Source organism: Coturnix japonica, chromosome 6 (genome assembly GCF_054131305.1).
Source record: "Coturnix japonica strain WE chromosome 6, WE-NBRP24, whole genome shotgun sequence".
Lineage (NCBI taxonomy): Eukaryota > Metazoa > Chordata > Aves > Galliformes > Phasianidae > Coturnix > Coturnix japonica.
In genome coordinates this window covers 4,560,099-4,581,554 of record NC_140668.1, presented here as the reverse complement: position 1 = coordinate 4,581,554, position 21,456 = coordinate 4,560,099, and the positions used below count along the sequence as shown (strand labels likewise).

General features: G+C 49.7%; 1 protein-coding gene across 1 annotated transcript; it reads right to left on the bottom strand.

The window, feature by feature from the left end:
* Positions 1 to 538: 538 nt before the first annotated feature.
* LOC146760260 (uncharacterized) lies at positions 539 to 10,860 on the bottom strand. The gene is made up of 5 exons (XM_085551393.1): positions 10,814 to 10,860; positions 10,465 to 10,718; positions 9,583 to 9,746; positions 3,519 to 3,758; positions 539 to 3,100 (listed from the first exon to the last, which is right to left on the bottom strand). The coding sequence occupies exons 1-5, from the start codon at positions 10,858 to 10,860 to the stop codon at positions 1,076 to 1,078; spliced, it is 2,730 nt and encodes a 909-aa protein (XP_085407519.1). The 3' UTR covers positions 539 to 1,075.
* Between the last annotated feature and the right edge of the window lie 10,596 nt (positions 10,861 to 21,456).

The window sequence follows — 21,456 nt, the reverse complement described above, 5'->3', positions numbered from 1 at the left end:
GATGTACGGACCTACAGTTAAGGATGTGGATTTGCATCAGAGTCCGTGCCTGCAGACGATGCAAGCGCTATGCATCGTCACCCAATGGAAATGATCAAACAGCTGCTTTGGGACAGACTGTCTGTAGGGCTCAGGAAGTGTGGCCTTCCCAGGTACTTCAGGTGTCCCAAAGAACAGAGGCAAGCAGTGATGATTCCTTTCTCTCTTGATTCTAATACTTGTAGGTAGAGCGCTTGAGAAAGACTTTGGAGGCTTTCCTCAGCCTCTACCTTTCCTTGTACCTTTAAAAAAGCAGACTGTCTAAAAACAAGAAGACTGGACACACTTTTTGGGTTTGGTTATTTTTATTAGTATTTTTTTAATATTATAATATATATAATATAATATTATTTATTATTGTATCTATTATATTATATATATTATGTATATAATGTATATTATATATATTATAATATTATTATTATATAATAATATAATATATATAATATATAAATAATATATAATATATAAATTTTGTAAAGTTGTTTTGGTGTTTTTTGTTGTTTTTTGTTGTTTTTTGTTGTTTTTTGTTGTTTTAGTCCAGTCCAAAATAAATTCTCAGTCTTACAAGGGATGAATTTTTAAGGCCTTCCTGCTGATGGACCACACTCCACTTGAACATCAAGTGGAGCATGAGGTAGCCTTCATCCAGAAAGGTGGAATCTTGATGGGATGTTGCTGTCTTATGGAGAGGAATCTCGGCGTCCCCCAGGCTGAGCCAACACACGGACACAGATTTCTGGATGGTGACCATCACTTTCTGCCCCTGCTCCTGCTGCCTGGTCTCTCTTCATCATCGGTATCCAGCAGGAGATCACGAAGCCCTGGAGGCACGGTGGTATCCAGGTCATCATCTGAAACTTCTTCCACCAGATTGGAAGGGACCAGTCCTCTTGTGCCGTCCGTCAGCTCTCCCAGAAACCAGCCATCCTCATCCATGTCTCCACAGATGTAAACGTATTGCCCAGCTGTCAGTGGAAGCTCGTTTTCTGGGTCCTCATTAGGGCCCTCATAAGGATTTTGTAGCTGTGACGAGCTAAGAAGCTTCGTTTTGGTGGTGATGGTCTGCGAAAATGTAGATGCAGACTGCCACTGGCCACTCTTTTGACTCCCCCGGCTTTTCCTGGGGATTGGGGCATTCCTGTTTGGGATTTCTGTGCAGCCTCAGCTTCTTCCCCATCTCCTGGAGCTGTGTGCATTTTTCCTCCAGGCGCTTGCTGAGCGCTCCAAGCTTGACTTCGGCCTGCTGGAGACTCTGCAGCTTCTGGCACGCTTCTGGAGAGCGTCCCTCTCTCAGCAGGTGGTTCTGGGCCTTCAGGGCCTGGCACTGCTTCTCCAGGTTCCTCAGGGCTTGTTGGAGGTAGCTGCACTGCTCCAGCAGCTTGCTGCTGGTGCTGCCTGGGAACCCCGGGTCTTCCTTGGCCATCTCATTCTCCTTTTCCAGATGCTGTCCCTGCAGCTGGTTGACCTTCTCTGCCTTCTCTGTGGCCTCTTTGGATGCAGAAGAGGCCTCCTTGAGCTGCTGGACTATTTCCAGCAGCTTCTGGGTACGGAGGCAGAGCGTACGTGTCTTGTCCTTGAGCCGCTCCACCTCCTCCCACATCTGCTGAGAGCTTCTGCTCCTCAGCAGGCAGCACTTCTCTCCAAGGAGACTGCATTGTCTATGCAGCTCCTTTAGCTTCCTCAGCAGGTGGGTGTTTTGCTCCTGCTGCTCTCTGTGCTCATGTGGGCAGGCCTCTTGTTGCTCTGCAGCCTCATTTTCCACATGCTGTCCCTGCAGCTGGTTGACGTCCTCTGCCTTCTCTGTGGCCTCTTTGGATGCAGAAGAGGCCTCCTTGAGCTGCCGGAGTATTTCCAGCAGCTGCTGGGTACGGAGGCAGAGCGTACGTGTCTTGTCCTTGAGCCGCTCCACCTCCTCCCACATCTGCTGAGAGCTTCTGTTCCTCAGCAGGCAGCACTTCTCTCCAAGGAGGCTGCACTGTCTCTGCAGCTCCTTCAGCTTACTCAGCAGGTGGGTGTTCTTCTCCTGCTGCTCTCTGTGCTCAGGTGGGCAGGCCTCTTGTTGCTCTGCAGCCTCCTTTTCCAAATGCTGTCCCTGCAGATGGTTGACCTCCTCTGCCTTCTCTGTGGTGTCTTTGGATGCACAAGAGGCCTCCTTGAGCTGCCAGACTATTTCCAGCAGCTGCTGGGTACGGAGGCAGAGCGTACGCATCTTGTCCTTGAGCCACTCCACCTCCTCCCACATCTGCTGAGAGCTTCTGCTCTTCTCTTCAAGGAGGCTGCACCGTCTCTGCAGCTCCTTCAGCTTACTCAGCAGATGGGTGTTCTGCTCCTGCTGCTCCCTGCGCTCAGGTGGGCAGGCCTCTTGTTGCTCTGTAGCCTGAACACCCACCTCTGTTACAGCCCGATGGCAGGCCCTGGCCCTGTTGAAGAAGACGCGTGGCTGCCCCTCCACGTGCTCTAGGATGTACTGCAGGAAGCGTCTTCTCTGCTCCTGCAGCTCACACTGGAGGCGCTTGCTCTCCACAGCCTGCTCTGCACGGGACTTCCAGCAGATCTGCCGCTGGACTTCCTGCTGCATTCTGCGGTCCGCTCTGCTGCTGTCGCTCCTCAGCAGCGCCTCCACCAGCTGCCGCTGCAGTTGCCATGCCTGGCGGATGGTGTCGTTGCGCCGCTTCTGCAGCAGCTCCTGCATCTGGTGCAGCTCGGCCTCCTTCTCCTGCAGCAGTTGGCAGATCTCTGCTTGCCACTGCCTCAGGCTCTGCTCCCGCAGGCGCTGCAGCTTTGACACCCGCACCCGCTCCCACTTGGAGCGCAGTTTGTCGGCCAGCAGCTGCCGCTCCCGCTCTGCCGCCTCCTGCTGCTCACGTCTCTCAGCAGCGCAGCGGCGCTGCAGCTCCTGGGAGCGGAGCCGCTCGCCCTCCAGCTGGGCCTGCAGTGCCTTCAGCTCCTGCCTCTTCTCCTCCCGCTGCGCAGGGCAGGTGGGGGGCTGTGCCGGGCCCCGGCGGGGAGAGGGCCGGCTGCCCGGGAGCCCCAGGTCTTCCTTGGCTGTCTCTGGCACCTAGAACCAGAAAATCATAGAATAACAGAATGGTTTGTGTAGGAAGGGGCCTTCAAGACTCTCCCATTCCAAGCCCATGCCAAGGGCAGGGACAACTTCCACTAGGTCAGGTTGCCCAAAGGTGCGTCCAGCCTGGCCTGGGGCACTGCCAGGCGTGTGGCAACCACAGCCTCTCTAGGCAGCCTGTGCCAGCACCTCTGCCCCCTCATGGTGTCCCGTCTTCGTATACCTCATCTAGATCTCCCCTCTTCTACTTTCAGGGCGTTGTCCTTTGTTGTATCACTACCCTCCCTTACAACCAGTACATCTCCAGCTTTCCCCAGTTCTCCTTCAGGCACTGGATGGCCGCTCTGTGGTTTCTCCAGAGCCTCCCCTCCCCAGGCTGAACAATCCCCACTCTCTCAGTGTGTCATCTTACCTGGACGTGAGCGTCCTTCATGGCCGGTTGACTGGAGCCCTGCTCTGCACGGTGGCGGTGCAGAGCTCCCTGTTTTTCCTGGGAGCAGGACATTGCGTTACGGAGCAAGTCTGCCCAGCTCCCCACGATGTAAAAGGTGAAGAGCCTCCTCTCCAGCTCCAGCTGACGCTGGAGGTGGCGGATGCAGGCGGGCTGCTCACCATCCGTTTCGCATCGCAGCTTGCTGAGGACGTCCTGCAGCTGGGCATGGGCCGCCTCGCTGCTGGGGGGGTTCCTCAGCACCTTGGCCAGCTGCTGCTGCAGCTCCCGAGCCTGGCGCAGGGCTGCATCGCAATCACGCTGCAGCTGCTCCTTTGTCGCGCGCAGCTCGGCCTCCTTCCAGAGCAGCAGCTGCCGGGTCCCCGTCACCCGCTGCCGCTGCACCCACTCCTTCAGCTGCTGCTCTTCCTGGGCCTGCTGCTTCTCCCAGGCACAGCGCAGTTGGTCGGTCAGCAGCTGCCGCTCCCGCTCTGCCGCCTTCTGCAGTTCACATCTCTCGGCAGCCCAGCGGCGCTGCAGCTCCTGGCAGTGGAGCCGCTCGCCCTCCAGCTGGGCCTGCAGCACCTCCAGCTCCCAGCTGTTCTCCTCCTGCTGCACAGCGCAGGCTGGGGGCTGTGCCGGGCCCTGGCGGGGAGAGGGCCGGCTGCACTTGGCTTGTCCCCGTCCTGCAATGTATCGCAGCATGGCCATGGGAATCTGAATAGACCTTCAGCTTCCAAAAGCTGTAGCCAAAGGCCACCAACAATCACTCTCACTCGTGGGATCTGCAAGGACAGATGCCCCTGACCCCGTAGCGCCCACTGCCTCTCGTCCCTGTCGCAAGGGTGTGCAGACAGTGAATGCCTTGGGGGTGCTGCGCCAGCACCTTCTGTGCTGTGTGCTGGCCCAGCTCATAATGGAGGGCGGGGCAGTGACCTTCAGTGCTATTGGACAGTGGGGCCTTCTGGCCCAGCTCATAATTGAGGGCGGGGCAGTGGCCTTGAACGCTATGGGGCAGTGAGACCCTGTGCCCCCTGCACATCATGGAGGGTGGGGCAGTGGCCTTCTGCGCTGTGGGGCAGTGCGGCCTTCTGGCCCCAGCACAAAATGGAGGCTGGGCAAAGTGGATTGAAGCGGTGTTGGGAGGAACCGCCTCCCACAGTGCTGGGCTACGTGGACTTCTCTGGCACTGGAGAAGAACAGCAGCAGGCCATCCATCTCATTGTGATTTCCATTTAGATGGCAATAAAGGAAACATCTCACCATACCTACGAGCTAGTTAAGTTAAAAGAACCTGGTTGCCGGTGTACCCTGCTCAAGGAGCTGCTGGAGCAGATGGCCAGGCTGCTGCAAGAAATCAGCCGCCTGAGGAGCTCTTGGGAATCTCTGAGGGAGACAGGTAGGGGGAGGTGTGAGCCTACTTCCACCTCAGACAAACAGCCTCATCCTAAGTCCCCGCGAGTGGGAGGAGCCAATCCAGCTGCTCAGCTGCAGGTCAGAGACCTAGACAGCCCACGAGAGGAAGGGGGCTGGGCCCTCGTATCTGCTCAGAGCAGAAGGAAGCGTCTTCCCCCAAGCTCCACACAATACTGCCAACCTGTGCAGCGTCCCCTACAGCGTCCCTGAGTAATAGATTCCAGGTGTGAGAGGTAGGTTGTGTTTTTGCAGCATAAATTGTCAGTATTTCTGTATGTAGCATAGGAAAAATTGCCTTTCACAAAGAAAGCTTCTGAACAGTGTAAACTTGAGACAAGGGCATTCTGACCACAGTAAAATTGGCATAGGCACCAGGTGAGGTAATTATGTAGGGCAGGGGCAAAAAGACAAAAAATGGACACAAAATGTACACAAATCGGACAAAGGATTAGACAAAAAATAGAGAAAATAATTGTATTAAGAAAGTAAAAAGGAAAAGAATTGGACAAAAAAATTGGAATAAGAAACTTAAAAGGACAAAGAATTGGACAAAAATGGGAGAAAGAACTTGAAAGGAAGAGAACTGGACCTGCAGCTTCATCACAGAATCACAGAATTGTAGGGGTTGGAAGGGACCTCTAGAGATCATCGAGTCCAACCCCCCTGCAGAAGCAGGCTCCCTACACCATGTTGCACAGCTCGGCGTCCAGGTGGGTCTTGAATATCTCCAGAGAAGGAGACTCCACCACCTCCCTGGGCAGCCTGATCCAGTGCTCCATCACCCTCACCGTAAAGAAGTTCTTGCACACATTAATGCGGAACTTCCTATGCTGAAGTTTCAGCCCGTTACTCCTAGTCCTGTCCCCACGCACTACTGAAAAGAGACCAGACTCACCACTATGGCTCCCACACTTCAGGTATTTATAAACCTGGATCAAGTCCCCTCTCAGCCTTCTTTTTTCAAGGCTAAACAGACCCAGTTCACTTAGTCTCTCCTCATAGGGGAGATGCTCCAGGCCCTTCACCATCTTTGTGACCCTCCGCTGGACTCTTTCCAAGAGATCCCTGTCTTTTTTGTACTGGAGAGCCCAGAACTGGACACAATATTCCAGATGAGGCCTCACCAGGGCAGAGTAGAGGGGGAGGATCACCTCCTTCGACCTGCTGGACACACTCTTTTTAATGCACCCCAGTATGCCATTGGCTTTTTTGGCTACAAGGGCACACTGCTGGCTCATGGTCAATCTGTCGTCCACCAGGACGCCCAGGTCCCTCTCAGCAGAGCTCCTCTCCAGCAGCTCTTCCCCCAGCCTGCACTGGTGCATGCGATTATTTCTCCCTAGGTGCAAGACTCTTTGCTTTTGTTGACCCTCATCTGGTTTCTTACTGCCCAGCTCTCCAGCCTGTCCAGGTCCCGCTGAATGGCAGCACAGCCTTCAGGCGTGTCAGCCAATCCTCCCAACTTCGTGTCATCAGCAAACTTGCTGAGGGTGGTCACTATCCCCTCATCAAGGTCATTGATGAAGACGTTGAACAAGACTGGAGCCATTACAAACCCCTCAGGGATGCCGCTAGTTACAGGCCTCCAGCCAGACACCCTACCACCAAGGACAACTCTCTGCGCTCTGCCAGTCAGCCAATTCTCGACCCACTTCACTTTCCGCTCATCTATCCCATATTTCCTCAGCTTTGTTATAAGGATGTCATGGGGGACAGTATCAAAAGCCTTACTGAAATCAAGGTAGACTACATCTACTGCTCTCCCCCCGTCCACTCAGCTAGTGACATCTTCATAAAAGGCCACCAGGTTGGTCGAGCACGACCTACCCTTGGTGAACCCATGCTGGGTACTCCTGATAACCTCCTTATCACCCAGTATTAAACCAAATACTACTCAATAGTAAAGTCTTACAGGAAAGCGAGACCTGCATCATCAAGAGAACCCAAACTACTCACAGCCTAATCATAAAGAACGTCACTAAGAACGATGATGGAGCAGGAGTGAAATTTGCAGCCATCCCCTGCCATCATGGCAGTGAATCTCAGTTTGGCCCCAGTGCACACCCGTCACTCACAACAACCAAAAATGGCCTTACTGGGAATGGCAACCACTGTCACCAAACCAGACCAATGCATTTCTTTCAGAAATACAAGGTCTGGTATCCTAACAGTTTTATGATCTTGTATCTTTCCCAGTTTTTATTTAAAAAAACAACTAAATAAATTGTATTACTCATATAAACCATATATAATGTTGTATATGATGATTTGTTCCCCCTCTGCCCCATCAACATAAACTACCTGTAACTACCCTTTGCTTTGGTTTCTATGAGGCCCCCTTTCCCTTTCAGTAGCAAAGTGCTCCCTTTACATTTATTATGGGGTCCTTTCGGCTCTTCATTGTGGCCCATGACAATTCATCTTCACACAGTGCAAACCAGATATGCCATAAGGTTGAACAGCTCTGTTGCACTAGAAAGCAAAGCACTGGCTTGCAACCACCCTGTTCACCCATCTGCAGGGCTTACACCAAGACACCCATCATCTCTCCTCCCTACTTTGACGACTTGCCACTGCTGTGAGGTACAACGACATTTAATTGCAAATGATAAACAAACAAACTGAAAAGATCTCTCATGCTGCTTAGGCTGACCCCTGCTTTGTGATGCAACTCCATCCAGTCAGATCCACCACCGTGACTTTGACGGCTAGGAACAGAACAGCCTAAGACTGTCAAAAAGAAAATGATTCAGACACCCAGGTGCCACAGCTTTTCAGCACTTTACTCCCAGAACACTGAGACTCCAAACCCTCAGATGGATAACACCGAACTGGGTGCCAGCACTCTATGTAAAATGGCCTGCTTAGAGTTGGTTAATCTCAACACCATCAGACCATCAGACTCAACTCCTCCAGTAGGAACCCTTCCCTGGTGCCCATCTCTCCCCTATGCCCAGAGCCCCCGTGTTGGGTGCCAGCTCTCCGCCTGCTGTTGCCCTGTTGGGGCTGCTGCTGCAAGCAGGGCAGTGTGGGGCTGCCAGGGAGGTGGACTTGGCACGGCCATAGCAGAGGCTGCCACAGGTACCTGATAAGACTGAACGTGCACGAGTCTACGGGGCACCACAGACAACAGGCATCCCAGGGTCCCTTCCAACCCAAGTCAGTCGGCAGCTCCCAGCAATTCCAGTGTTTTGTTCAATGCCACATCTCATAAGCCAAAGTGTCAGCGAGGCTGGAAGCAGCACGTTTGGTAACGGACATTAAGCTGGATGACAACATGTGACCCCCAGCTACAACACAAATGATCAGATTCAACTTCAAGCACACTTTTTGGTTTCTACAACACTTCTCCTGTGCAAACAAACGAGGCCGGGTGGCCGGAGCTCCCACCAGAGGCAGGCTGCAGTGGGATTGGTTTGCCAGGCCTCAACTTTTCTAATCTGCTGCAGACAGGAAGTAAATACAGCTGCTCTTGAATTAAATACACACACTGAAATGGCACAGTGTAGCACCATGCTGAAGACAGAGCGGGTTTGGTGTGCACATGGCTTTGTGCAGCAGCACACAGACAATTCAGTGACAGTAATTCGCACCATTGCTGTAAACAGCTTCCCTTTTGCATTGCAACCCACAGCCACACAGCCCAGCCCATCCTGCAGCCATCCCCTGCCTTCATGGCAGTGACTCTGCCCCAACAAGCAGCTCATTACTGCCTGTAAGGCTCACCTGCCCATGCAGGCAGTCAGCCTGCACACAGATATGCTTACAAGCAAATGTCACACCTCTTGGTTCTGGATTCTAAGTCTACCAGTTTTTAAAGGGAGCTTAACAGGATGGAGAGCAACATTTACCACTGTCAGACAGAGACAGGACAAGTGGAAAGGTTTTTAAGCAAAACAAGGGACAATCAGGTTTCACACAAAGGGAAATTTCTTTACTCAGAGGGCGGTGAGGCCCTGGCACTGCTGCCCAGAGAAGTGTGGGTGCCCCAACCCCAAAGGCTTCCAAGGCCAAGTTGGATGGAGCCCGTGATGCCTGAGCAGCTGCACGGAAACCCTGGCCATGGCAAAGGGCTGGAAGTGAGTGGGCTTTAAGGTCCTTTCCAACCTAAGCCATGACATGAGCCCAAGAATACAGAGAGAAGCAGTTCTGCTTAGAATTGTTACCAGGGAAGTCTGTTGGGATTGGAATATTGAAGCCTCAGGCTGTTAATACGTAGCAATTCACATGTACAAGATAGAGGAGTGAAACACGAGTTCCTGACATGAGGCCAGATCCTGAGGAAGGGAAACGAAGCTCTGAGACAGGGATGCAAGCTGAGTGACCACACTCAGACGGCAGCATGAGATGTTTACACGCTAGCAGGGCCATCAGCAACTGTAGGTGTTTGGGGGACAGTAGTACCTGTGCCATGAAGCAACTTCACCTGCACCTGGAAAATGACTCAAGGCAACATGCAGCCAATGCAAAGCAGATTCATCTGTTCCTCCTCACATCTCTATACCTCTGCTGCTCTGCCTGAATGTGGGAGAACTGGAGCCACCCTGTTGGCATCTTCACAGGGGACAAAAGTGGGTCCAGTCCCATAGAAGAGCCCCAAGGATGCTCTGGGTGACGGAACACAGCGTACCCTCACAGGGCAACGCAGGATCCCAAACTGGGAGGAGCAGCTGATGCAGCAGAAGGCCGTGCAGCCATCCGGAGGGAGCCGGACGGGCTGCAGAAATGGCTTGAGGGGAATCTCAAGATTGTACCAAGTGGAAGGGCAAAGTCCTGCCCTTGGAGAGGAACAACCTGAGGCAACAGGGCACGTGAAGAATGACCAGCAGGAAAGCAGCCCTGCAGAAAAGCCCCATGGAAGCAACGTTGGCAAGGGCCTTGCAGACTAAGAGATGCTACCAAAGTACACTGGACAGAAAAGGGAGAGGAAAGAAAATATTCCCCCCACAACCCACCAACAAACAAGACAGGAGAACTGATGGCTAACAACTGATATGCAGGAGGCAGAAGTTTAATATCAAAGTTCATATTCCCAAGTAGTACGACACACTCCAATAAGAACAAGCTATAAACATGAGTCTGATGTTCACAACCCTCCACCCAAGTCATGTTAAAAGCCATCCAAAAAGGGAAGAGAGAAGGTTGGGACGTGAGTGAAAGTCCTGGAAGGTGCAGAGGAGGGGCGGGATGAGAGATTAAGGAGACAAGAGAAACAGAGAAGCTGGACTGCTCTTTCCCCACCAAGACAGGGATCCCTTCTTGGTAAGCACTGCCCCTTCACTTCCTGCTGAAAAACACCCATGATAGCATTTGCTTTGCTAGCACTGCTACCAAATACCAGCACGATCACAGCTACAGCACTGAGCAACAACATCCACAAATCTGTTACATTTCTAGCTTCAATAGATGATTTATTCTCACTGTTAGTGAAAATGTCCCAGTGAAAGCCCTTGGGTGGACTCTGGCTGGAAAACGCCACAAATATCAACACCACAACCACCGGACAGCAAACCTCCACCTATCTGTGCAGTCTGTGATGGCAGCGCAGGGTCACAGTGGCCCCGTGACCTCACAGTGGGCCGGGTGCCTACCCATAGCCAGCGGGCCCAGCCCGCATTGAGTCTTGCTGGCGACTCTCGAGGTGTGAACATCTCCTGTGGGAGCACGAGACACTGAGACCTTGCCAGTGCGAGAGACATCAGAGTCCTGCGAGAGGACTGCGAGTCACTGAGGATCCCATTGGAGGATCCCCAGAGCTCAGAGCTCCTGCCGGTGGCACACGAGCTGTCTGCCACAGGTAGGACGCCTGACAGGCGCTGAGGCCCGGAGGCTGCTGACTGCTCTACAAGAGGCAGCTTCACCCAAATCCATCCTTGGAGCCACACAGCGCCAGGGCAGCCGCAGCCATGAGCCGGGAGGCGGCTTCCAACCGGAGGAGGAGGGAGACATGGACGTGGCCGGCAGAGGCCCACGAGGAGCCGTGCCCCATCTGCCTGGGCCCCATGGAGGATGCCGTCCGCGCTCTGCCCTGCAGGCACATCTTCTGCAGGGAGTGCATCCAGCACTGGACGGCCAACACGCCCAACTGCCCCCTGTGCCGGGGGTTAATCACCGGCATGCTGCGCCTCAGCTGGCGCCCCTCGGGTCGCCCCCCGACCCGCCGGCCCCGGGGAAGGCTGCAGCGCACCAGGGAGCGGCGGCAGACGAGATCAAGATCTGCCCATCGCTCCCGCAGCGTCCCAGCACGGCGCACGCAGCGCAGCCCCTCCAGGCCCCCCCGCCCGCTGGTGCGCAGCAACTCCTGGCACGGGGACCCCAACCAGCGCAGCCGCTTCGAGGAGCCACCCCGCGAAGAAGAGGATGGGGAATGGCTGAGGCGGGTGGCCCAGGAGCGGCGGATGGCCGCCGGAGACCACGCGCGGCGCCACGACGGGCCCCAGGTGTGAGCGGGCGGCCCAACCTCAGCCAGGAACGGCAACGGGGACGGAAAGCGCGGCCGGGAGAGAGGCTGAGGCGCTGCACAGCTCTTGGCCTCAGCTCTCGCTCAGCATCACTGCCCTGCACCGCGCTGGACAACATACCGGCAGCTCCAGCTCATCCTTCCGCTCCCTGCTCATCAGCCTTGCTCAGCACACAGTGCCCAGGACAGGGCTGCCGGTACCACAGAGCCGCACACTGCACAGAGCACAGCCAACAGCGGCTGAGAGATCGAGGAGCTGAACATCACCACCACGAGCACAGGGCTGGGATCGCCCTCCTGCCACACACAGGGTGCACAGGGTGCTGGGCACTGTCAAGAAATTAGAGTGCACCTGAAATGGGACATACAGCTCCCCTCGATTTTTGCCACCAGAATGGAAGAAAAATCACCCTCTCTTGCACTAATCCATCCCTGCTGTTGCTGCAACACCTAGAAGATGTATACAGCGAAAGCCACCACACACATGCTTTGGACTAAGCAAACCTACCTGGATTTTATTGGCAGAAGAAATCCTACAGCTCTGCCAACTTCTCATGCTGCATTCAGTGACGGAAATTCCCACCGTCACTGTAAGCAGCTTCCCTTTCCTATCCCAACCTGCAAACAACCCACCCCATCCTGCAGCCATCCCCTGCAATCATGGCAGTGAATCTCAGTTTGGCCCCAGTGCACACCCGTCACTCACAACAACCAAACATGGCCTTACTGGGAATGGCAGCCACTGTCACCAAACCAGACCAATGCATTTCTTTCAGAAATACAAGGTCTGGTATCCCAACAGTTTTATGATCTTGTATCTTTCCCAGTTTTTATTTAAACAATACACTAAATAAATTGTATTACTTATATAAACCATATATAATGTTGTATATGATGATTTGTTCCCCCTCTGCCCCCTCAAAATAATCTATCTGTAAGTACCCTTTGCTTTGGTTTCTATGAGGCCCCCTTTCCCTTTCAGTAGCAAAGTGTTCCCTTTTCATTTATTATGGGGTCCTTTCTGCTCTTCAATGTGGCCCAAGACAATTCATCTTCACACAGTGCAGACCAGATAAGCCACAAGGTTGAACAGCTCGGCTGCATTAGAAAGCAAAGCACTGGCTTGCAACCACCATGTTCACCCATCTGCAGGGCTCACACCAAGACACCCATCATATCTCCTTCCTACTTTGTTCCACTGGGCACAGACTGTTGGCTGCCCATCCTTCTGCTTTTCGCTCCAAGTCCTTACAGTGTCAGCTTCAACTTTAATTGCAACCAGTCAAAAGTAGCCACGAGTGGTACAAGAAGGAACCACAGGAAGTCCTACGGCTGGGACGAGCACATCTGCAGCTCGGGGCCTGTGTGAGCCCTGAATGCAGAGCCCTACATCTTTGCAAAGCCTCTGCCAGGAGCTGAGGGCAACAGCAGTGACTTGCAGATACAGGTGTGAGGGTGATCTTACCCGTCAGTAACAGCTTAGGTTAAGACTCTCTCATGCTGATTTATGTTTGACAGAGTAGTGATAAATAAGAAGCATGTAAATTTATCTGTTTGCTGCAAGTAGAAGGCATTTACACTTTTACTGATTATTAGAAATAGATAAGATGTGCTGAGGAGGGCATTGCTCCCTACCCTGTGAACGTACCGCCTTGCCTCCAAATACCTGTGCTGACAGCATGTATAGCTTATCCTGCAGTCCATGGAGATAAAGGTAGCATCTGCTGTAACACAACACCTGACCCTTTTAGGGGGCAGGTTTGCTTTCTAACACGCTGCAAGGAGTTCCACCAGCAATTGTGCTACACAACTCCTTACATTATGGAGCCACTGATGTTTTTAAAGAAGTCAGGTTGCAGTTTCACAGCTCCTCTTGCAGACCTTTCCATGGCACCATCGCAGCCACACACAGACCATTTTCCACCGCCCGGCTGACGCGGTGTTGGATTCCCTTCTACCTACAGCCTCATAACAGAGAGGGCAGGTAGGGAAGATGACTTCAAGGAGAAGGAACTGCTGAAACTGTCACTGAGGTCCCCATAAATATTCCCCATGGACCTCATTACACATTTGAGCAAACATTACCTTCACTCACACAGCTAAATTTCCTGTTTGCTTGGCTGATCAATTCCTCATCAAATTTTAATGCGGGGTTCAGGCCGTCTGCGGCGTTTTAATTAGGCCTAAGATTGCACAGCATTGGAGGCAAGCTCAGAGCCACCCAAACCCCCTCTGCCTGTGTATTCAGGGGGAGGGGAAAGGGGACAGGAGGAAATGAAGAGGCCAAGAACTAATTAATTCCTGTTACTAGGCTAAGTCTGCTCTCTAGTGGTCACATCGCTCAAAACACAGTGCATGAAAAGGTTATGCAAAAGAAAACGTATCCAAAAGTAATCGAACTCCTCTCCATCGAATAGAGGGAAAAGGAAATAAAGGATAAATCTATCGTGCTTATTGCAAATGGGAACATTTACTGCAAAATCTTATCTTTCCCCCCACTCCAGAATTCATACTCCTATAGGCACAAGAGCAACATGAGATTGTGACCATGTTCAAGGAAACTCTTCTTTCTACATGGTTGGAAACTGTTTCTGATGCTCAGAGCACTCTATACGTCCAGCTATCCATAACCATGAGCAGCTGCCTTCTGTCCCTTCGATCCAGAACACACGGACTGTGGCACCTCCAGCCTCAGGTTTGAGGAGTTTGCCAGTAGCATCCAGCCAAATTCCTTCCAAGTCCACCAGAATGATTAAGTTGTTAAAATCTCTATCTATTCATTGAAAGAAAATGGGCTGGAAAGAAGCGAAAACAAATCAAACACCTTATTTTCCTTTGCAGTTTGGGAGTGGTTGTTTAAAGCATTACTCCGCAGGGTGCAAAAGCATCATATGTATTTAAAACAGCTGTTTATTTCATAGAGACTCTACTCAACTTGGATTTTCTTAAAATCACAGTTTCTTTGAGAAGACATTAATAATATCAGCATCTGCAAGAGCACCAATTCACTGCTGAGTGGCATTGCAGCACGTATAGCAGTTGGTGCCTTAAGGAATGCAGTACTGTGTGCAGAACAGATCCCAAAAGTCACCAGGCAAGCATATTTTCAGGCACAAAATCTGATTCTTAACTGTATCTCTCTCTTAATAGATGTCAAGATGGCTGTCTTAAATCTGAAAGACACGAGATCTAAATTTCTTCACAGCAAAGACCAAAATCAATAGTTAACCTGAGTGTAACCTCTCTGCTTGAAACCCATGTGCACTTAATTTAGGAATTACAAATTAATTAGTATGAATTATTATAATACAAATGATCAAAACACCATTTAGCATGAAGAACAAGCATAGCACAGGGCTTAAAAAAACAGCACAGCTTGTCAGTGAAGTATCACAAGGCTTGAACCATCCAATGCTTTTTTCCTGCACCAGGAGCTACGTCATATTGTAGGTCTGCAAAAACCAACAGTGCAGGATCTTACTCCAGAATGCTGAGGGGTCTGAGCAAGGACAGACTTGCATCCTACATTTAGCATGAAATCACATCAGTTTAGAAGAAGAGCAAAATCAAAGAAAAACGACTGAGGAGGAAACAGTTAAACAAGATTCATTTATAGGACAAACATATTTAATACGAAAATGCAACAGGAAGGGTTTTCTGCCTCATTTCTAATTCTCTACTATGATTCTAGGATCTCTTCTGGTTACAGACTATGTCAAGCCACAGCATCACCTTCTCCTCCTCCTCCCCCAGCCCAGACTGAACAGCACTTGGCCCTTTGCTTGATGCTTCTTTCCCACCTCAAATGCCACCACAGCTCCTTCATATCAACACTCAGCAGCAATAACGCGAGATGCGGAAGCTCAGACTCAGAAACCCATTGATCCTGGAAAGGCAGAATGCTTTGGGGGTTTCAGTTCATGGATATGCAGTTCCTCCTTCCTCCAGCTCAGGCCTCAGGTGCTGGCAGGACAACAGAGCTGAGATTCAGCCCACAGACCCAGAACAACCATTGCTCCAGAGGAGGTGTCATTTACCACAGGCAGCTTTTATTTCCAAAGGGTTTCCACTGTCAGTTGTTCTCCCCAAATCAATGTTATCAATCCCACTTGTAATTTTACAAACTTCAAAGGGTTAAGGCAGCAAGCGTGTTTATTGACTGGTGCTTCTTGGTGGGACCAGTAAAGCATGACTGATTAGAGCCCAGTTCTAAAGAGCCCAGCTTTGTGAGGCTGGAATAAATAGGAGTCTGTCAATAACTCAGATCCAGGCATATTGACATAGTTTACAGCCTCAATAGGCAATTAACACTTTACAGTGGATATTACCCAGTGGCCTCCCCATGTTTTACTGCACATTTTCTGCCGTCAGCTGCAATATTGAAGGTTTTGAATAGAAATGATATTGGACAGACAGCACCTTTGTTCAGCTGCACAGAAATTTCTTTAACATCTGGGAGACATCACAGTTTTGTTCCTCCCTCTTCACTCACACCCACTGTCTCAGTTCCTCCATCATTTACAGTTTTTAGCCTGCACTGGAAAACTCGAGAAACGCTTAACTGAGTGAATTCAATCTGTTGCATGCTGAAAGCCTTTAGGTGGCTGACAACCTCAGCCTCTTCTCCTAGCACAGGAGAAACTAAGGGGAGAAGCTAAGGTGACAAACAGATGTCCCTTCGGCAGACAAACTACCCTGATAAATAACCGAAACTTAGCCAGGAGCAACTAAAGCTGAAATAGCTGATACAAGTTACATTCAGCTCACACTCATCTCTCATCATCAGGTCCAAGCCCACACCAACACAGAACTGCAGCAGCGCTTCCCAGTAGTCTCACACAGAGGGAAGGAAAAAAAAGTCTACAACAAGATGGATCCTTTCTTGGTTTTCCAGCTCACTTGCCCTAGAGAAATAGGCTGGAATAGCAGCTTGATGTGACCATCATGATATTTTATTCCAACACCTCTGCACCAACAACATCAAAAGACAAAGCTGTGCAAAGCAACTGAGAACTCCTCCCAGGCTCGCTGGTGTTGGCACACAGCAACCTGCCCTACCACTGCATAGCTGGGAAGGCCAAAGCAGAACGCTGAACCAAAGCAGAGCTTACAGCATTTTGCAACATCTACCTATTAAAAAAAACACATCTCTTTTCCTCATTAGCAACAAAAACAATGTTATGTACTTACCACAGAACAACAAACTTGAGAGAAAACCTTCTCAAACCCAACAGCACTCTGCTTATAGCTCAGAACAGACCTGCCTTACCCAGCACGTGCTCCTTTACAAAGCGGCTGCAGCTGCTGCTGGTTGCCCTGTTGCAAAGCAGGTGGCAGGGCCCATCGCCCCGGCAGAGCAATGGGCCACGGGACCGGGGAGCAAGGGGGAGGGTTCTGTCCTCCTCGACTTGTGATGGTTTGGAAGTTTTAATGATTTGCTGTCAAATCATTGATTTCCTAGGTGTGCTGTTGAGGTATAAGGGAGGAGAAAGCTTCCCAACGAGACTGCGGTGTTCTTTAAGGCTGACACATGAAAATGAAGAGGTTTTTGCTCCTTAAAGCTACACAAAGTTACAGGTTCTGAGTGAGAGAGAAAAGGCCTCGTTGGTTCAAAGGCCCAAGTGAAGTTACACGGAGATCAGCAGCACCATTAAGCACAAGCCATAGAACTCCCATGGCACCATTTTCAGCAAGAAAAGGAAATCATTTGCACTATTTGCCTCTTGCAGAGGATTCTCTCTTACTTCCCTTTGCTTTAGAGTTCTGTAGATCACAGATTACATGACTGTGAGGGGCGATAGGGGATTGATCTTTATTTATCCCACGTTCAGCAGCAAAAGACACCAATGGAATATCCAGGAGCAGTAGAAACTAACCTAGAGAGCAGTTTTTCACTTCTTTAGAAACTGTGGAATGCTTGTAGACAATTATAATATTAGTCATGTATTTTTGATCCTTGCTTTTTTGACTACTGAAGCATTGCATTGGTTTCAGCTTGTTTTGGGCAGAATGAATGTATCAAATAATTGAAATTGGTATCCTGCATTTACATGCATTGGGTGGGTTTGCAAATACGTTTGCTATGAGCCATTCACCTTTGCCTTGAAAATTAAGAATTTGGAATTATAATCTGTTTAATGTAAACCTTGGATAAATGTAACTAAGGACAAAGTTATCAGGATTTAGAGGAGGGAGAGCACAGTTTCCAAGGGTGCCTGAACTGCTATGGATCCTTTACTCCCGTATCAAAGACTACCCATTGGGTATCTGTTGCTGATGCTTGAATACAATTATCCAGCTAAGCCAAGGATAAGCAGAGCCAGAAGCACACGGGCAGAACCCCAATTGTTATTTTGATGATGATTTCTGCTTTTACCAGAGTAGAAATCTGGATCCAGAGACCAGCGACAGAAAGGAAACTTTGTGCTCCTATGTTAATCATGTGTCTGCTGATCACAAATCTCAACAACATGAAAGAAAACAGTTAAAGAATAGCAGCAAGATCAGAGATAACAGCTGGATATGTAGTGGCTGGCCTTCCTCTTGGTGTTTCTTTTGAGAGAGAGAAATAGCATCGTTGCTTTCTTCCCTCTCCCTGCCCCTCCACATGTGGGACCTGTACTCTCAAGCCATTCTTGCAGAGGCCTTGCTGGGACCTGCTTCCTCCAGCAAAAAATAAATCTTAAGTCACCCTTCTGAAGGCAGAAAAGATAAATAAGCACAGTCCCAAACATGAAACCAACCATTTCTCTCTGCCATTTCTACAAGTTCAAAAGAAAAAGCCTCCCTAACAGAACTGCTGGAGACATTGCCAAAGGAGACAACATGCAGCCTGGTCTTGAGCGGGTACCTGAAGGAAACGATGACTTCAAAGCCGTTGCCATTAATAACTCTTACTGACACTCCAAAGAATGGACTACATAAGAACAAAGTGAACCACACACTAACAGAACATTTTCCCAAGCAGGAACAGTCCTGAAGGTCTGAGTTCTGGACTTGAAATTGCAAACTGCACCAAGGGGCAAAGGGCTTGTCAGGAAATAAGGTGATGTTCAACCAAAGCACAGATGGGCAGCTCTGGTCTTAAGAAATTCTGGGTGTTAGTGCCTCAATTAAAGGGGGAAAAAAGATCCCAGCAGTGAACTCGGGCAATCCACAGGTATTACTCCGTGCTTGCACTAAGCTTGTTTCCTCTGTGGCCCCTTTGCTGGGTGCTGTCCCCACCGTGCCCCATGGATGCAGGAAAGCCTGCTCTGTTAGCCATGACCCTCATACAGTGCTCTGCCAGGCGAGGACATCTGGCAGCTCCTCTGATCTGAAGGCCTGTGGTTTCCTTTGTGATGTGGCAAAGCACATGGCCCCTAGCACATCTGCATAATTAATGAGAGGGGAAAATACGAGCAACACCAGAAGAGAGAGAGAGAAATAAAAGAGCTCTTGAAGAACAAAAGTGGTTCGGGGTTTGAGAGCAAAATGATCTCTGTGGCACAGAACTACAGCAGGATGGTTCAGCCTCCATGTGTTGGGGTGTCTGGGAGATGGGAAGGGCGCTGCTTGCACCACGTGCTGCTGAACAAGTTTCTTCGTCTCTTCAGATTTCTGAAGTTTCACCAGTTTCTGACCTGCAGGGCTTGGACACTGTAGTTACATGTAAAACCGTGGTCTCAGCTGGACCCAATAATAGGATAGAAACAAGGAAAAAATAGTCATCTGCCTATTGCAACAGGGAGTCACTACCACATCTGCAACGCATTTTTAACACTGCTTGTTGTGTTTTGCTGCACTGTTGTTTTTTAATGAGGGGACGTGTGGTATGATGAAGGGACAGCAGAAGGTTTGGCACAGCTGGCACCTGTGTGCACACAGCAGCAGCACCAAGAGCTGCACGATGCTCGGCAGCTCCACGTGGGGCAAGGATAGGTCAGCACCGCTGGGACCTCTGAAGCCACTGCATCACCTCTGAGCCTTTTCCATCCTTTGCAACAGCGTTATCTGGAAAAAAGAAGAAACAGAAATGAGCCTTTTTTTCTTAAAGGAGAAAATCTGAAAATTCAAAGGAAACTTTTGGTGTGATTTATATTTATCAACACCTGTAAGCAGGGAAGTGTCATATTAATTTCTGCCCCAACACGTGACCACAGGTAGGGGCTGAACTCCCATGTTCATATTACAGATGTTCTGCTCAGAGGTTCGTGGTGGCACCCTCCTTCATGGGACTTTGTTTCTCTTTGCAGAAGCCTGAGTGTCATTCCATTGCATTAATGGATACTTAACGTGGTACCAAGTATTTTTAGGTGAGCCTTTATTTTAGATTTCCCATTATTATGAATTCATTTTACATTGGAAGTGGCAGTCCAACTTCTAATTAATTCACCTGGTATTAACATGGCTCTCGCAAGTGCATCCATAGGTGCTCAAGTGCAGTCTAGCATCAGTTAAGTGAGAGTTAATGGACACTAAAAGTGCCACTTATTTTTCCAAGTGATCCATTAGGTAAAAAGAAGAAGAAGATAAAAGGCAGCGGATTCCTTTCATAAGATAACACAGAGGTCTGTTCTGCACATGTCAGGTTTGTTTGGATACCAAGGATGGCCTTTAAAGCACACGCTGAGTATATGCATATCTGAGGTGTCAGAGTGCAAGGAGCTGATGAGAGAAAGGTGAAGATAGGGCAAAAAGTTGCACTGAGGATATGGAGGAAGGCAGGGAAGCTCAGGAGAGAAGGCAATTATTGATTGGTGCCAGACAGACAGAGGTGATGCAGCCACTGTTTAGGCAGCAGTTCTGAATGAGCAGTAAACAGCAGAAGCTCATCAGTGGCTGCTTAGTAAAAAGTCTCATACAAGTGAAATTAGTTTTCCCTTTAATTTGAATTATCTCTGAGCAACTGAGAAAGCAATAAACACACACTAAACCCATTTAAGATTTAGCTTCCTCTTTCATAAAGATGTCATTAGTGATTTGAAATATCTCAGTCTTAAGGTAGTTTTAAGATTGTTAATACAAAACAGTATTTTCAGCAAGGTGAGGAGCAAGAAAGGATGCTTTTCACTGATATCCAAATGAAAGTGAAGAGCTCCGAGCTTTCTGAATCATTCTAAAAATCACTAGAACAAACTTGATCATGGGGCAAAGTCAGCTATAAGCAGCATTCAGGCTTAACATCCAATAAGAGTGGGCAACAGCTGCTGTTTAACCTACTGGGTAGATTCACCTCCTTCACTTTATATTGTATAACTCTGCTTCAGAAGGTGAGACACAGGAAATCCAGACACACATATTATGCAGCAGGGAAGGTCTGGGTGCTGTATAACTTGCCTTAGGGAGCAATACTATCAAGTTGATGCAAGCATTGCCCCAGGAAGAAGCACATACCAAGTAACTGTGTAAAATAGCAGATGTCCTTAATTATAATTTTACCAAATGATTACACTCTGTGAGCATTTTCCCTCCCACCCTCTCCAAACTTCAGTGTACAGCACTGAATGCTTTAAAATCCAAAGGTTTTGTTCAGTGTGTTAACACAGACATCCTCCCCATTCCCAGTCCTGCACCCAGGCTGATGAACTACAGCACTGTTTAGGCAGCAGAAGGCAGCACAAGGAGATGCAAAAGCAAAACCAGAGTTCACTTTCTAAAGTTTGCCTTAAGAACAGGAATGCTCAGAACTTTCCTGTTTAGATGTGATAGACAAGCATTAAAGCAGACTGATGGGTAAAACCATATGTACATACATACACACATGATACATACATCTATTGGAAATGGGGGCCAGAAAGGGGTGCAGTGACAGCAGCAGCAGCCAGCAGAGGAGATGTGGCTCTCAGCAGGCCATGGGGAACAGATGGAAGGGAGATGCAAAAGCAGCAGAGAGCTGCATGAAGCAGAGCAAGGTGGGGGCAATGTGGGCAGCACATTTTGCTGCTTATTTAATTCTTCCCTCTGTTGGTGCCAGCCTCCAAAACGTCTTACTACCGCTCTGTTCCTCTCTCTGATGTAGGTAAGCGTAGAGCTCAACGGAGCATGCTAAAACAACTTCATAAA